The sequence below is a fragment of the Antedon bifida genome, chromosome 11 (genome assembly GCF_963402885.1).
Source record: "Antedon bifida chromosome 11, ecAntBifi1.1, whole genome shotgun sequence".
Lineage (NCBI taxonomy): Eukaryota > Metazoa > Echinodermata > Crinoidea > Comatulida > Antedonidae > Antedon > Antedon bifida.
Genome location: NC_136236.1, coordinates 17,807,141 through 17,826,131, shown reverse-complemented (window position 1 = coordinate 17,826,131; position 18,991 = coordinate 17,807,141). Strand labels below are relative to the sequence as shown.

At 31.3% G+C, this 18,991-nt stretch overlaps 1 protein-coding gene across 2 annotated transcripts in view; it reads right to left on the bottom strand.

Moving 5' to 3' along the window:
• LOC144855401 (E3 ubiquitin-protein ligase PDZRN3-like) overlaps positions 1 to 18,991 on the bottom strand; it is a 143,459-nt gene that overhangs the window by 33,824 nt on the left and 90,644 nt on the right. For both annotated transcript variants that reach the window (XM_078713249.1, XM_078713250.1), the window contains exons 4-6: positions 2,906 to 3,150; positions 2,255 to 2,390; positions 596 to 688 (exon numbers count right to left, since the gene is read on the bottom strand). In XM_078713249.1, coding sequence (XP_078569375.1) covers positions 596 to 688; positions 2,255 to 2,390; positions 2,906 to 3,150 — 474 coding nt within the window. The remainder of the gene's footprint in view (positions 1 to 595; positions 689 to 2,254; positions 2,391 to 2,905; positions 3,151 to 18,991) is intronic.

Sequence of the window (18,991 nt, the reverse complement as noted above, 5' to 3'; positions counted from 1 at the left end):
TTGGTTTAAGATTAGAAAAAAAAACTGGCTTGTTGTCAGCATGATCTATTGCCGTCCCCTCCTGAATAGGACAAGCAGATTGGAAATTATCAAATCCCCCACTTGTATTCAAACGGAAGTTCATGTGCACTTTCCAAGAAAACACTTCTACTGTAGCATGTGAAATAAGCCAAAACAATCGTGCGACGGACGCATAAAATAAATGTTATTACAGTAATACCTTAATCCATTTAACACTTTTTAAAATTTCAATTGATACTTATGTGGTATCTTCCTCTTTATTTTTAAACACTTTGAATTAAAATCTACTAGGTGACAGGGGATTTAAAAGGACCTGAATAAATTGCTACTTTATGAGAATTTAAAGGTAGTATTTAGGAAGATTTTAAATAAAGCAACTACATTTAAAAATCAATGAAATGTTATAAACATCTGTATTTTGAAAGCTTCTGCAACTACCCCAAATTACAAAAATGATTTAGTTGCCTAATTTATCACAGTATTACTGGCCTATGAAGGGTGTTACTAGTCTGTAATGGGTTTTACTGGCTTTTACTAAATCTAACGCTATGCAAGATTAAAAACACTAATTTACCTCATTAATAAAAATACCAGTATCATCTTCTTCACCATAGCACAATGTTAACCCAAGCTTCTCTGTGGTATTACTTCTCTTTAAAACAACATCCTAAAAAAAAATGTAATCATTTTAGTTTCAAAATATACATGTCTCAAAAACAGCTGGCTACTAAAATAAAATTTTTTTTATTTAGAGACCTATACCTTTTGACAGAATCAATGTGTAAATATGTATACAGTACATTATTTAAAAATACCGAAAATAATATGTTATTTTATTTCATTCTGGTATATATAAAAACATCTTGAAAAAAGTCAAGAACTGAATTGCATCAAAATTTACAATTGAATAATTTATAATTTGACTTTTAATGACAATTATTACATTAATTTTAATAACAACAATTTTTTATTATATTATTATTATATGATTCTTTATATATCGTTAGTTTTAATCGTTTCCACTATATTAGGAAGCCTGATAAATGGAATACTCCTGCACGGAATGTAGGACATCACAATCTTGGAGTCCATTATGTTGGAACATATATGTCATAATAAATCATCTTTATCTTTAAGTTAATATAAATCATCATGCTTAACATTATTTCAATGCCACTCCTAAATATTTTATGTCCGAACGAAAATAATTTGAAATTTAATATAAATCCGAAGTATCACCACTTCAACGTAGAAGCTTGTAATTTTAAGGTTTCTGTGTATTCGGTTACCGTTCGTACGAACGAATCGACAAATTTCACAAAATTAGATTACAAGATTTTCAACATAGGCTTTCAGCTCCGAGAATTGATTCTGTCGAGCGAATCACAACCAATTTAATGTTGAAATACGAGTATTATTAAGGTGTTCTGTGATTGAGTACAATTCTAATAATATTGGACGCAATTTCAAAACTTAAGTATCTATATTAATTCATTATTGTTTGTAAAAACAAAAAAGCGTTGTCAAATTACACAAAATCGCATTACCATCTGTGCTATGTAAATGTTTCGTTAAAGAATTAAGTCTGAAACGCATCAATTAGCCACATTTTGATGAAACAATTGCTAGTCTTACGACAGCTTATAAAAACATACACCTATATATATATTACACTGGCTTGGCTTAGAACAACAAGAATCTGCTGACTAACACAGTAACGGCCTAAAAACAACATCGACTCGTGTAAGTAAAACTACCCTTGATGTTCTGTAGCCTGGCAGTGAGATATCCAGTGCTATTAGAATCAATATCTCAGTCTTTAATGACAAACTGTATTACAAGATGTGCAGATGAGGATTAAACTGAATTCAATACTTAAGTCAACATTATTGATACAGTCAACAAAAACATGCATATATTAAACAACTTCACAATATCACTTATATTATTAAATACCATTACAATACATTGGCTTTTACCATTCTTATCCAATGCATCAAAACAAGATGCATGCGGGGGCTGGGGTTCCAGTAATATCTTCAATGCTTAAGTCAACATCACTGACAAAGTCCACAAAAACGTGCAAATATTAAACAACTTCACGCAATTAAATAATATTAGAATACAGTAGGTTTCATTCAATAATCAAAACCAGAGCCCAGATGGGGCTGAGGTTCTCGTAATAACTTCTAATTTTAAAGGAAAGTTTCTTTGACAAATTAAAAAATAATACCTCATATTCCATCTCAAATGTCTTTTCCATACTATCATCAATAATAGGCATATCAAGGTTGTCCATTGCGTACAGATCATTCATCAAATCGCCATCGAAAGAGGTCAAAGGTTCAGGAGAGGGGAGGTCACATAATCTGGGTGAAACGAAAAAAATAATATCCAGATTGCTAGCCATCAATAATTAATTTGTACGAGATGGGTTATCTCTTTTCTACCTCTAAATCTAGAAACATTAAACGATGAATGCCTAAGGAAGGAATTACATACAGAATAATCATATAAAAAATAATCATATAAAAAATAATCATATTTAATAAATAAATCTAAATATATAATGCAGCATAATTGAACTGACTAGATTTTATTAAAAAATATTTTCACTTAATTTAAAATTTTCGAAAGAATATTTTAGATATATAAATATTTTACTTTCATAATTCAATGTTTTGTTGTCAACTTTGACCTGGTCAGGTTGTACTATCAACAGAAGTAGTAATATTACATACCTGTTATGAATTTGAACTATGACCTAAACTTACCATGATCTTATATGGTAAGTATCACCTAAGAGAAACTTTTGGGTTCAATTCTCTTTAAGTGAAAAGATAGGTAAATATCTACAATATACAAATAAATGTTAATAACTTACCCTTCTAATGATACATCTGATGGGGCTGGGGGTGGTGTAGGACATCGCTGAAGCACCCTCCACAGTAAATCTTCACTCTGTAAGTCTGTCTGTGTGCCCGCATTGCAATGTAAAGGTTCTTTATCGTCCTTTCCCTTCGTTCTTGATGTACGTCGAAGAACTTGCACGACAATAGGTTCCGACGCATTTTTAAAAGCTTCTACTGCTTCTTCGTGAGATGATTTAGTTAAATCTTGCCCATTGACCTGGAATAGTAACAGATAAATATTTAGTTTTTGGTGATGACAGCTACTACAACGATTAATGGTTTATAAGCATGTGCAAATGATAATCATTACACTACATCATGGAACGAAGATACCTAGGACTATCAGAATGTCACTCTGCTAGGCAGAGATGGGCATCTTCCACCCACCCTGAAGCTTATTTTAAGCACATGCATCAGGATCAACACAGCACCCGCATACAAAATCTCTGGGTACTATTCTGTTATTTTTCTGACCTACTCTTAAATTTGTTGACACCCATATGATCAAACAGACTTTCCTAGCTAATATATCATTATATATTGTTACACATCTACCCATCGATTTACTCGACAATCATAATCACAATCTGTTGCTATGGTTATCTATTTATTAAGCATTAATTACAAATCAAAAGTCAACAGCATATACCATCATAAAAATATTGTGTGAAAGTATATTTTCAAATTGTTATTAGAAAATGGAAAATAATATTGACTATATGTAGACAGCAGAATTGTCAAAAACATCTAAATAAACATACTAAAAATTCCATATAATACAATCAATAAACAATTTTTTAATAAGGCATATGTTTATACCATATGTAATCTGAAAATTTGAATACAAATGTCAATACATAAGAATATCATTAAAATCATGGAACACCATATTTTGGTAGATTGTATTATGTACATATCAAGTGATATTGTACAATCTGTCAGTGAATATATTTTTAAAATTGTGTATTTGAATCATTTCCGTTTGAGCGTAATTTTTGAATTTCTGAAGTTGAAAAAAACAACAATTTTTTTTTGTTATTTATTTAAAATTTCATTCATTTTAATCTGCTTGGCTCGGTATTGAAAGAGTCGCAAACTTGTTTACTAAAGGTGAACCGAAGGACGCAACACAAAGACTAGACAGCGACATCACAAAACTAAAAATATCCCAAATCCAAAACATCAGAGAAACCGATAAAAGCCAGAGACAATATTACATTCAACTGGCAATTCCTAAGTAGTGAGTCAGCCTGTAGGTAGAATAAGCAACTTAAACCCACAGATGTATTTAGGTTGGTGGCCCTTACATGCCACCTAGAAAACAAAGGGCCTACCCAACACAAGTTCACCATTACTCTGGTATATACAGCAGAAGTACTCAAGCTTGAAAAGAGAATAACACTTTATTATGTGTCGCCCATTAAGAGCCTAAAGGAATATTTCTCTAGGTCATTATCACCTTTTCAGGGCCTAGGTTTAGGAATGACAATAGGCTTGGGTTAAAAGCCTATCAAGTCTTTACCCAATGACAACGACAGCCGCAAGCCTATCATGTTTCATGACAGAAGCGGCATTAAACAAACTGCGGCACTATTTGTGATATTGTTAGGTAAACGGGAAAATATTAACTGATTTGGGTTCAGTGGACAAGTAGTGCATTCACTTTGTGAATAAATATTGTAAATTAAAAGCCGGTAACCTTGATATTATGTACCTTACTAAATAATCAATGCACTGTATCATCTTTACTGAAGTAAGAAGAACCAACTTTCGATATTTGTTTTATCTACTGTTACAAAATTAATATAAACACCAAATATACATCCAGTCACTTGTGTTTGCGCTAAAGCTTTTCGGTAATTATTTGAGAACCAAGAAAACTCTTTTCTCAAGTTTTGTCATAGTTCCGTCACCTAAAGGGTACTTTGTTACAGGGAGGTTGAATCAACAATAGAATATAAAAGCATCAAATTGCTTGATAATCTTTTAAACTGTTTAGTCACATTAAATAGCGGTAATGAATTTAAGAGCAGGTGATGGTAATCTTATTTCAGAAATTGAACTTGCTAAGTTTGTTCTACTAAAGGAATAAGGATACTACATTGTATTATCAAAAATAAAAACTTCAAAGATACTAAACTCAACAATTTATCATGCTCTTCCTAGAGTTACATCAATCTGGAGTTTCAAACTAAATTATTTTAGCAAGAATTGTAGTTTGATAAACATTCTAAAATAGCACTAAAGCAATGTACTTATGGATCATATTCTAATGGACAGTTACTGAAATAACTGTATGATTTTAGTTTGTTTTAATGTAGAGGTTAAATATGAAGCAGTCTTTGCAATAAACAGTGTGTATGGATATCTCAAAATAGAGCTTGCTATTATTTGCATAATGGTTTAGGAGCAAAAATGTAAATACTGCAGTGGAATAATTTTGACATGGTCCCTATGACATCTCGTATCATACACTAAAGTATGGTCCTGCTATATATTGTACTACTTTATATATACTATACTGTAGTGTTTTTCAAATGACCTTTGAACCTTAGTTTTTTCTATCAATGTCTACCTTCTAGAAAAAAAAAAGGTCATTTCAAAGGCTTGCAAATGGCATGTTTTAAGATGATCTCTGCATTTCATTACTTTAACCTATGCTATATTATTCGCTACCTTTTGCAAGGGACATAGACCTCTCATGACTTGACTTAGTAGCAACTAATGATGTACGTAATTCGATGCACAAATAATTCCCACATCAATTTCAAGATTTAATGAAGATGTTTATAAACACTGACATTCTATAATGAAGACGGTAGAATGCTATAGCACGCGTTATTGGCATTCTTGTCATCCTGCTCTGAACAAACGTCAAGATTGTACTCGTGTAATGAGTTTTAAAACCTAGTCAACAATCATACGAGACTCAAAAATTAAAATGAGAAAAACCGAATAGTTAATGAAATAAAATGTGTTTTCCCGGCTCAAAGTAATTAAAATTTTATTGATTTTTATAAAAGTATGTATCAATTTAATATACAAAATTATTCATAAAATGAAAAAAAAATCTATTATTTATATTAATTATTGTGTAAAATTGTATTACACATTATTTCGATCTGGTTTGATTACGTCAGCAGACAGTTTTAATTTCCAAATAGCTAGATATTAGAATTCTATTTCCTCCGCTTAATTCCCCAGCCCGAAAATCAATTTGTAGGTAACGTCTTTGATTGAGAAGATGTGAGCAAAGTTACACCATGAATCACCTGGATGAATATTATTTCATCAGGTTAAATATCGGCAACAAAGCGAAATAGGTATGAGGCGATAATAAATTTATCTTCGCCAAGGTTCCAATAAACTCGTCTGATACAAAAATGGTTCTAATCAAGCGATTTTCATCACCTTTTTATGGAAACCCTTAAATGTGGCCTTCGGTAATGATGTATTTTGTGTCTTATAATTTATGGAGTATCTGATACAATATAGCTTTACAGTTACCGATTTATCATGGTTGCTTTGCAGTAAATAATTGTAAATTATCAGTTCTTCCTGTCTAATATTTCAAATGTAAAGAATTATCTTCTGAACTTCTAATCATTTCAAATTACTTTATAATTTTTCAATTCAATATCTTCTTTTTATTTATCTTATTATTAAAATATTGTTATACATTTACAGTATACATATAAATGTTAATTTATAACCTGTTCCTCGCTTTCTTTTCACCTCCCTTTTTGCTATTTTTATGCAGTGGTGAAAAAAACAAAATATTAGGTTCAAACTATTTTTATAGTTGACATTTTTATTGAATAAAATATTATTTTTTAGTCAATAAAACAGTAAGTTATATATTAATTATATAGTGTATATAAATATATGAAGAAAACAATTTCGTAAAAACTGTTGATCAATGTGTGTGGTCACTATGGACACTAGTTTAAGTCGTTAAGATTACCAATGATTGCCTAAATGCAATCAGTTAATGAGATTGTGATCTTTGGATATCGGATTTCAGATTTCTATTTAAAAAACCTACCACTAAATATAGGTAAGTCTGTACCAACATTTTATAGATGCATTTCAAAATGCAGACAGTATTGTATACATATGATATATATTTTTATATTATTCATTTAAATATAATTTATATAAAATAATACAACGAAAGAATGTGCTTTCTGTCAGAAGCTTAGCCCTTTTTTTCTGACTTTATCGTTTTGATTTAGCTTATTTTATTCATAATCGCCATTGAGATCCAGCCAGTCATTTTCCAGAAATTTTCTTTCTTAATAATGTTATTGTTAATATCATTTTGAATTAAAATAAAATAATAAGTTGTATATAAACATGGTTTTTACTACACCTACTATAGAAAAGTAAATGGAAGCACAAAAAGAAAGTAGTGTAAATGCATTTTCCTTCTATTATCTACAAAACTAGAGATAGTACAGTAAGATGAGCTTAACCAATGAACGATGTCTCTTTCCAGGTGATATAGTCAGTGGATTGTATAAATATCGCACACCAATGAATTGGAAATGAAGGCTTATTGGCATAATTGGCGACTTACTGATGACAAACATACTATTCAATTTCCAAATTCCTGCATCCATTAACTGATATTGTTATTAATCGTAGTAACATTTACAAATTACCAACAGGCGTATCCTGTTTACTCGCTCACGTCATTCGCTTTAAACGAGCACATGGTTCTCTCCCAGGTGCGTGCGAAGTGTCAAAGTGGGTTCGTCGATATGCAAGAGTACTCAACGTAGAATTAAACCGATGAACTCAACTATGTCTTGAACAGGTGACATAGGCAATTCCCCCGAGAGCGGTACTATGTATTTCTCAGCAAGCAGTAATAGGATTTTGCACTTGGAACATATATCATGGAAGATTTACACTCTATAACCCTTTCGGCAAATTAATTAGTTAACTTTGAGCTAAGGTTTTTGAACCATGATGTTAATAACATTAGTTAAATTTCATTTAAATTAAAAAAATTGGAGATCAAATATGAAATAGGTTCATTTACCTAGGCATTAAAATTCTAAATGGCAAAGTCTCCTGAGCCTCAGACGAATAAATTAAATTAAATGATCTTACAGTATATCATATATCATCTTAAGGTTAAATTTAGTATGTTCTTAGTAAAGCTTAAAGGCAAAAATTAATGTTTTACATTTATTATATTGAAATCATAAGTATCCTTGGTATTTAGCCTCAACTTCCTTTAAATATTATATATTTTTTCACATTATCTTTTTTCACAAAGAGAACAGTTGGTATAAATTGAACCACTTCTTGGAAAGGAAGTTTGGCACATTAACCAATCAAACAATCTCCAAGACCAAATCTTACAAAAACTAATATTTATCTCAATTTTAAAAAGTAGGAAGTATCATATTTTGTTGGGAACCAACCACATATTTTTGTACATAGTTAAATGGACGGGTGTCGATTAATCTCTTGGTGTGTTTGGGTCAACAGAGCTGATAAGACTGTGACAACAAGCGGTTTACATAAAGTACAGCCTTGGATTAGTGGCAGCATCCAAATGAATTTGCCATTTAATTTCCAGAAGCCCATCTGTTTATCACAATCTGTAAGACAATACTCTTGAAGCTGGTTTGTTTGTTGAGATTGTGTAGTTCTGCTAAATCTGATAAAGGTAGAAGCAGAATTGAATGATGCAAATTACCAAATGGAAAAAAGTAAATCTCAAAAGTTGAAGAAGATAAAATGGAAAAGGATGCAAATTACTAATGGAAAGACACGATTTTCCAGTTCTGTTGAAGAAAATACAAAATGGAAAAGATGGAAATTAACAAGTGAATCCCCAGTTCTGTTGGAAGATAAAATAGAATGGGATGAGAATACCAATGGAAACAAGAAAGAATCAACTCTCCAATTATGTTGAAGAAGATAAAATGGAAAGGGATAAGAATTACCAATGGGAACAAGAAAGAAGCAACTTTCCAATTATGTTGAAGAAGATAAAATGGAAAGGGATAAGAATTACCAATGGGAACAAGAAAGAAGCAACTCTAAAATTATGCTGAAGAAGATAAAATGGAATGGGATGAGAATTACCAATGGAAACAAGAAAGAAGCAACTTTCCAATTATGGAATGTCAATGTAAACAAGAAAAAACCAACTCTCCAGTTCTGTTTGAAGAAGTTCAAATAGATGGATGAGATGAAAGAAACATGTTATTCTTAGAAATTTTGGTTATAAACCAATCTGAATTCCTTAATGAAAACCTTATGCCATTTAAACACGGCTCAGTTTCCAAGCATGTAGTTTTAATTACTCATTCAGGCTAGAAACAAGTCATAGGTAAATGACATTTATAGCTAACTTACATAGCAAGCTTTGAGGACAAAAAATTAATTGAACTATGTACCCTATAATAAGAAAACCAGGCCATATTTCTACAAACACATTACAAACATTATATTACTATTGCAGAGTTGATATCGACTTTGATTTGTCTAAAAACAGTAACTCCATTAGATCTACTCTACTTGTTATAAACTCCATCTCTAATGATGGGTAGAAAGGTGAACATGAAATAGGTTGCTCCTCGTTTCTACTTTAAGTAATAACAAACTAACGTAGTTATAAACTAAACTAAAGCATGAAACACATGTTTATTCTCATGTCCATTTTTGACATCTGATGTAATTTATGCTATCAACATTAAAATGTCAAACTAGTATTCCAAATGTGAACAAAAAATGGACAAGATTAAGTGTCAGTATGTCACATGATCGACAGATATAGATATAATATAACTTATTTAAATATCAATACAAAATGGTAATTTATGACAATGACAATGTTAGTTTGTGTTTTCACAAGATAACATTTGATCTGAATATCTTAAATATTGATTTGCATATCATATTCAATTATTAAACTGTATTATTATTTAAAAATATATAATTTATTCCATTAATTGTTAAAGTAGGATCCCTGTACTCCTCTATTAAGGGGAAACTTTCCTGTTAAACGAACACCAGGAAATATACTCTTTTTCAAGGGACTCCTCTAAGGAGACACTTTGTTTGGTCCTGAAGTTGTCCCCTTAATAGGGGTTCAACTGTGTTACATACTGTAGATATACTTTTTAAATATAGGCAGTAAAAACCACACATTTTGAGACAATCACCAATTTTAGATTGGTTAGAAAGTATCAATAGTATATTGTACGTGTTACGTATTCACATGAAGTAACTGTGTACAACCAGTATATATATTGAGTATAGCAAGCTATCCATCATATGTGACACGTGCATGTGGAGCTTTATATGTCAAACTGATTTACCTGTCTAATGAGTTATCGCAGGAAGAAATTACTGCGTGAAACCACTGATGATTTCAAAACAAAATCGAAAATGGATTATGCAAAATAGCACAGTTGATTAATTAGTTACAATTCGTTAAACTTCTCTGTAAAGTTATGTATGTAAGAGCTTGTTATCTTTTATATAAATGCATGTGCAGTATGTCTACAGTATGTGAAACATACATTCATGTGCAGTATAATATTTAATAATAGGTACCGTCTCTAAATGCCAGTCTTCTTTAGGGTCAAAAGGTCACCTTTAGCTGAACATATATTATTTAATTGTATTCAAAATACTATAAATATTTGCTTTTATAGCATTGATGTGAATAGGACATCTTGATCATATTTCTTAGTCAATGTGAATGGTACATCAAGATACGTGTACTCCAGAGTTTAATATTAATGTGAAATGGGTATAGGTTACGTGCCATGATAATTCTATTCTCTGGTGCCAGTAGCGTGTTCCGAGTTGCTAACAATTTCAATCAAAGACACCAGACATCGGCCAGTACTATCTAAAACATCCAGCTTTAGAATTTATTAGTCTGTACCAGGATGACTGTTTATTATGTTATGCCAAAAGTGATGTTGAGTTTGAAAGATCTTTATTCTTCAACATGAAACATGCAAAGATAATAATGTGCACTGCATTAAATGATGATAAAACATCCTTTTTCAATGCATATTTAAGTATATAATATAAACAGCAAATGCTTGATGGACTTGTAACAGGCTGAAAAGGTTATAAACCGCTAGAGTAATGCTTTTAGTATAAGAGACAGATTACATATAACTACATAAAGCGATATATAATTTAGCTTTGAAAAGCTCTGGCAAATAGCACAGTAATCTGTGCGTTTAGTAAGCCTATTTTGGCACATAATTTGAAGATTTGTTGTCACACAGGTATGGAAGGAAGTGATCATTCCAGTTATAAAGGTGGAACTAACGATAGATTGTGATTGGTAATATTCATACATGGACTAAGAACTAACATAGCGCATTTACTTTTTGTTGATATATTCAAAACCACAGATCCAGTGAGGAACGATACAGGTACATGGATTTGAATTGAAAACCAAAAACATTTACCTGACCATTTTTATATATCCATTATCATGGTATAACCATTTTTTAACTGGGTATTGTTAAACTGCGCTAACCTATTGCAAACCTCACAAAACCTCATTCAAAGCACTTAATATTGATTGTATCACTACTAGAACAATTTATTAAGTGGTTTGCACAGTTTAGCAATACCCCATGTTTAAAAATCTTTTTTTCAATTGAATGGAAAACTGATATTTTAGTTATAATGTGGTATGTGGAAGAACCCAAATACTTTTTGCAGCCAAACAACTAGTGGGTTCTATATATTCACACTTTGTAATAGATAAGTATAAATATTTCATTTCTTTCAAGTTTCCGAAACCAATTATTTTACTCTTGCTTTGTAAGGGTCACGTAATACAGTAGGTACAATTTGATAATTCAAGGACTCCGCAAATAAATAAAATATTATATTTTGCACTTGCAATCGCTCTTAAATGATTAAATATGTATGATATATAAATCCATAAATAATATTGTGCTATTTATAGTCAGATATACCTGGTGAGTGAGAATAATCAATTGATACTCATTTACAATTCTAAAATAATAAATTAATATTTAATTAGGAAGTACTGAAACAAGTTATAAATCATAAATGAAATAAAAATATGAAACTACATCATTTAACATTAAATATTTAAGTTTTAAAAGCCAAACCTGTGTTGTAAAAAGCTATTAGTAGAAAAAACAAGCTAGGCCTAGGTTGTAAGGATATTTCGTAGGTTGTAACAGTAGGGGTTATAAAACCATATAATTTGTTATACTGTGTCAGGAAATAAAACAGTAAAACCTCATTGGGAACATCCCACTTTTCAGAGAAATACATGTTAATAACACTATATCCAGCCCTACTCAGGAGACACTTTTGAGGGTCCTGAAGGTGTCCACTTAAAAGGGTTTTTATTGCACTCTCATGCGATCTATTTGATAGATGCACAGCCATGGTCAGTAACTAATGGGAGTAGTTAAGTAATATATACTGTCTGCCTAAGTTGTATATTCATGTGTACAGAAAATGTAAATAAAACTTCTCTTAAACGCATTACCATGGTAACTAATGATAATAATCACCGTAATATATAATTTAATGTCTACAAATACTATATACTGATAGAGCAAGATGGACGACCGTAACATAATTTAGAAACGTATAATTATCCATATATTCATGTGTCCAGAAATCTAAATAACACTTCTCTTATAAAGCTCATTTAGCATGCGAAACCATAGTTACTAATGATAATTGCTTTAATATATAATATAACGCGTCCGAATACTATATACTGTGAGAGAGTATGATGAACGACCTATAAATCATTTTCACACGATGCACTCATTTCTCTAGCGTTATCTTGTGCCAATTGGATTTTAACATTAACAGCTTTTGTGCTATCAAAGTTATTGCTATAAACAGCTGCAATTTAATTTGAAAAACAATTAAATAATATTTTTTTTTATAGTAACTAGGTCATGTGCTGGTTAGGTCCTCGTATATCAATAACTTTCTTATAAATGATTAGTCAAATTTAATATAATTTATATTTCATATCATGCAATGATAACTGTGCTAGGCTAGATGCTTTACTCTCATAGCATCATCCTTCATTTAGGATGTTTAGCTGTTGGTCTGGTGTACAGTAAATGTACATAAATAACTATAGTACTATATCCAAAGGTCCATAGAGTCATAGGTTCATAGAATCATACAGTAGGTCCATAGAATCATAGGTCCATAGAATCATAGGTCCATAGTACAGTAGAGTGCAATTATATAAATGGTAATTCATGTTGGGAAACCATTTATGCAAAGCCACCACAAAAGTATCCATGGATTGTCAAATTTGGTAAATGTGGTAATACTCAATGCACTACCAGTTATGTTTATGGCTTACGTCTTGCAACATGTGACTTTTAACATAATAACCACAACATTAGCAATTATGATTAAACTGATAAACAGCTGTGAAACAACACACTAAACATCAGCTATCTCTCTTCATCAAATCAACATTCTCCAGCCTAACATTACCCTGATGTCTAACATTACCCTGATGTTAACTGTACACCATTAGAAACAACACAGCAGGCCTCCAGCACATGTGTCGATCAGATTGTGACCCATATCAAGGGTTTCGTCAAGTATTACCGTTTAAAACACCCGTAATTATCGACCTAATCCAGCAGGGTACATCAAAACGGTTTGTAAATATCTAGGCCGAAATTAAGCTATTAGCGAAACGTTGATTTCTGCTTTCAAACAGCCTATAGCAACAGATTCACTGACCTTTTTCTGTAGGCTAGAATATAGTATAAATATCAGAACACTGACTTACTGTTACAGCTGGAAAATTAGGCTTTAAATAACATTCATTCATTCGTATGACAATTCGGTGAGAGAAAATTTAAAATAGATTGTCATAGATGAAGAGATTAGAATTGTAATAGACTGATGCCAGATAAAATGGATAAATTAAGATGTTTAGGACGAAGAACGGTTTTGTCTGTCCCAACAAATTACAGAGGGTAGAAAGGGTAATTATTAGGCATTTGTAGATGTCATATTCCATTACTGTTATAAGAACGGAAATATGAAGAGAAAAAGCTTTGCTACAGTAACACTTTCCAAATACAATTGCTCGATGTACAAACACGATTTGTGGTACCAACATTTATAACATACAATACGATTTATACAACATCTGCAATTAATATGTTTATGAACAATACAGTCCTAGAGGGTAGTTGGGTTAGTTAAGACTTTCCCCAAGATCCAAATGATCTGGTTGCATCGGTGATGGATTAAAGATTTTAAAATATGAAAGGGAGAAGTAGACGAGGCCTAAAAATTGTAAAAAAAACTGTCAAACTGCCAAATGTTCTATCTTTTCCATGCATTTTCCAAAACTTTGAATTTAATATACAAAGTTGTTTAATCAGGGAAAATCACTCTTCTATGGTGTAACTTTACACTTGCTGTTGGGTCAGGTGTACATTATATACACACTGTACAGTAGTTCCTATTAAACTACCAGAGTACATAGTACATTTGATAGTAGTCTATCGAGATTCGCATCGGAAGTCAAATTTCCTGATCAGTACTCCAGAGAACGTCGTCGTTACGTCAATCTCGACATTAAAACGATAAAAGCGTTATCTTTTAATTACGACTATTCAATCATAAATTAATAGCGGATAAAAGGTATCCGTATGGGAAAATAATGCGGGCACCCAACTGAGCTGTTAGATTTAGTAAAATCCATTGATATAACCATCAACTACTAATATTTTGTACACGACATAAAGTAATCCAGCATAAAATTAACATGAATTGATGTACATAACACACATGGAAAACATACTGTTAAATTTAAGAAAAATGTCTGGACAAAGGTAGGAAAAATGATGATGTTACCAATAAATGTGTTTAATGTAGCCACTACTAACAAATTAGAAAGTATTTTCTCAGTTGAAAGTACTGGACAATCAAACAAATGTTGTAAAATTACTAATGAACTATAAACAAAAAAATATACATTGTGTTGATAATGTGTTCAAAATGTTCAATAATATCACGTCTGCATTCTTTCTCAATTAAGAACTATATATAAATTGAAGTAAGCTTTTTTTAAATATCTAATTTTTTTTTATACAAACTTTATTCTCAGTTACAATTTCATGAAATGTAAGCAACAGTAACTGCTGATCAATTTGAATTTGGAGCAGAAAACTGTATTTATGCGGATAACCGAAAATTATCATTTACTTGAAAGTTTAACACATTTCTATTAGCGTGTTATTTCTTAAATTTGGTTACAATTCATCTTGGCGATAAAAAATAGATTTAACATAAAAGTTGCTGAATACAAGCTCTTTCTATATCTGCTGAATTATGTGACTGTCTTTTTTTAAAGATATCAATGTCGTCTTTCTTTGAGAAGAATAAGTTTTTATTGTCTAAAATATATTTTCTAAACGATTTTATTCCAGATCTGCCAAAATGTGTACAAATCTAATCAATCATAGACAATTTTAGTAGCGATTGTCCTAATTTAATTGTGGAGTTCAACACAATAAATGCTGGCGGTTATTATATTGCAGTATTTTATAGATAACTAATGATCATAAAGATATGAACCATTGACTTGATATCTTCAAAGCAGGTGCTAACCTTTTAAACCACATTAAACATTTTATAGTGAGCATAGATATTGATCTTGAATTTTTCCTCAAAGCAATTTCAAGATTTGCAGAAATCGATAGTTCACATGATGCTGTAAATTTGTACTGAAATAGTGGAATTTAAGCTGAGTTGAGATACCTGTCTAGCTATCTTTTGTGGTTTAAAAAGAATTAATGTATCATGTATTTCTGATGCAACTGAAAATAATTTAACATCATGGCATTAGTTAACTTATTGAGTTACATACTCAAACAATTTGCAATTTCTTTCAAGTAATTTCAAACATACAGAGACTTCAGTATGATTGTGTCAACCTTAGTTCAGAAAAAACATAGAATCATTTTCAATTAAAATATATTTTCATTTTCTTAAAAGGTTAACTAACCATTTTCTTATCTAAATATTTTCCTTAATTATCCCTAAATAGTAAAAAACTGGAAAGACAAGTAGATTAAAAAACAAGTTATGATCAAAATTCAACTCTGTTCTTTAGTTAATAATCAAAACTCATCTGAGTAGCACACGCATTGACCTTTGATATACGCCACCTGAATGCTATAGTATAATTGATAGCGAGCTAAGCAAACGTATTGCCTGTAGCCTTAGTAACGCTGCAAAGCTAATCTGTTGCGTTTGACATTGAATAGGTTCTGACAACTGCTACGCGTAATCAATGAGACTTCTGAAGACTGCCAAAACGTTAATGGAATCAATGGTTTATCATAAGTCCTATTTTTATCGTTTAACTTGGTGTTGCTTTTTTTCTTCAAAATTATACTTTGAAAACTTAAGACAATGTTTTCTTTTTCAAATCATCCAATGCTTCAACAACAACCATCCAGGCAGGCTTAGTTAGTCTATGAACCATGCAACGCAAATAGAGCTGTAGGGGAGTAAAAGGGGTGGGTGGGTGTCAACAAACGGGGTGGGTGGGTGTCAACAAACAGGGTGGGTGGGTGTCAAAAAACTGAAGGGTGGGTGCTATGTTGAAAATGAGCTGAATCACCTTGATAGTTTTATACTAGACAAATCTGTTAAAAACTGTGTTATAAGAGCAAGACCTACTTCTTAAGCTAGGCTAATGCCAGGTCAACCAGATAGGCTTTGATTTCTACTGGAAAAGCAATTAAAGATCCAAACAGGTTAATTAATATTTAGATATAAACATTTCTCACAGTAATTGATCTTAAACTTTGATCTTCAAGTTTAAAATCAAAATTAAAAAAAAACAATTTAAACTAAAAAGTATTGGACTTTAATGAATGGTGTCAAATATAAGCTTATCAAGGATAAGCCTTAATCTCAGTAACCTAAATATTAACAATTGAGCGAATGATTTCTTTTTTAATATGCTTTGTACCAAATACGTTCACAAAAAAAAATTCTTTAGATTATCTGACAAGGTAATTAATCACATCAGTTCTAAACTAGTGAATGCAGGTTTACAATTTAAAGTGATTTAGCAAAATAAAATGAAAAGAATGAAGACAATTAAGAACAATGAGGCGTTTAGATCTATGTTGCACTTGAAATGACAATGGAAAAATAGATTTAAACAGGTTGTATCAACAGAGAAACAAGAAGTAGTATAGAAAAACAGTTTGATCAGCTTTATTTGATACCAACAACCGGTTAATACTGAAGGTGTCAAAATAGAGCAACATATTACCAGAATAGCTATAAACCGGTTGAGGAATTAATTTGACACATTTTCTTTTCTGCACTTTGGTTTTTTTTTCACAATACCTTAAACATATTATTCACGGTACAGAATAGTAACGCAGACATGTAAACCAATCAGACAAGACGAAAGTGTCGATGACTAAATGTCTGCAGTTTAAATCAAACGCTGAGGCAATTCAACGAATTAAGCCCTCTACAGAGCCATGGTAGCCACAATGCAATGTACTACATGATTAGCATAGATAAAGACAATACTATATGTTTTTGAATACACAAAATATAGTACAAATGTACATAGACAGCTTAACACCCAGTCTAAAGGGCGAGGCAATTTATCTTTACCTTGCAAACAAGTTTCCACAAGAAAGGGTTAATGAATACTATTTCTAAAAATAAAACACATTCCCATTGAAAATAATAACAGCTAGGTAAGTACTAACAGTGGTTGAATAATCATATAAATTGTCGTTTAAGATTGATCAGGGGAAACAGAACTATTCAACTTGTTGCAAAGTTGGCCTCCGCTACTTCTGTTAGAAATTAATCAATGTCGGTTTTCAGTTCAATTTAACGAGAAAATTCGTCAAGATATTGTACAGAAAATTAATGAACATTCAAGCACTAATAGAAGCATAATATAGTTTGATCCATACAGTTAATTTAAGCATAGTTAGCCATTTTCTTGAAGGACGTTTTAATGAAATACCGGCTATTGTCCTTATTCAGCCTTACATCTAAATGAAAAATATACTCCAAGAAACAAAAGGTAATTTGTCAAATTTTGCCAAAGATCTTGAAGACGTAAGACTGACGCCAGTAGTTTGAAGGACACGGTACAGAACTGGTTTGATTTGCAAAGCATGACAAAGGTTAATTCTGAAGATTAAATTAACTTGTTTCAAAGAAAATGTATCTATCTCTAATAAAGTTTATTCTTTGAACAAGTTTAAGGAAAGTAATCAGTCTAGGTGATTTGTCAAATTTTACTAAAAGATATTGAAGGGATAAGACAGACGCCAGTATCTTCGAGGAACATGGACTGATTCGTAAGGTTCTTTCTAAAGATTACTATGTTATAAAAAATCAATTATCTTTGTTGGTGTTGTCAAAGAATATCTATATTTCTATACTTTATTTTGCAAATTTATGAAAAGTAAAATGTCAGTCTAACAGCATATTAACAGTGAAAGCGTTGAAGGAATACAGCCCACAATACTATGTTCTTTCTATCATATTTAAAAAAAAAATTGTTTTGGTAAAGTTATTTGAGATGCACTCAATTAAGATCAGTGATAGAAAAGGACAATCAAGTGATTATAACCTCTCATTTTTGTTTCAGTTGATATAGAATGCACTTTAGAAGGGAATAAGGAAGCCAGTATAAATAGTTTCAACCTAATGCACTTTTAAATATCACCAAGCTTCCTTAAATGTTGGTTTTTCTCTTGTTCTCTATCACAATCACCCACTGTCCTTCAATCTTCCAGCCGAACAAACACAAAAAACACCACTTAAATTATCAACTATTCTGGGCTTGGTATTCCATTCTGACTTTCTAAATCGATTGACGATACACAAATCAAATAAACACCTTTTGTGGGCTGGTAAAACATGTATCTTGCTCATCGGAGGGCAATGTCTTGGTAGATTGTTTTTTATCTTTGTTAAATGGACTAGGAGGGTGTAAATTAGCTAACCGTTGAGGTATGACTAAA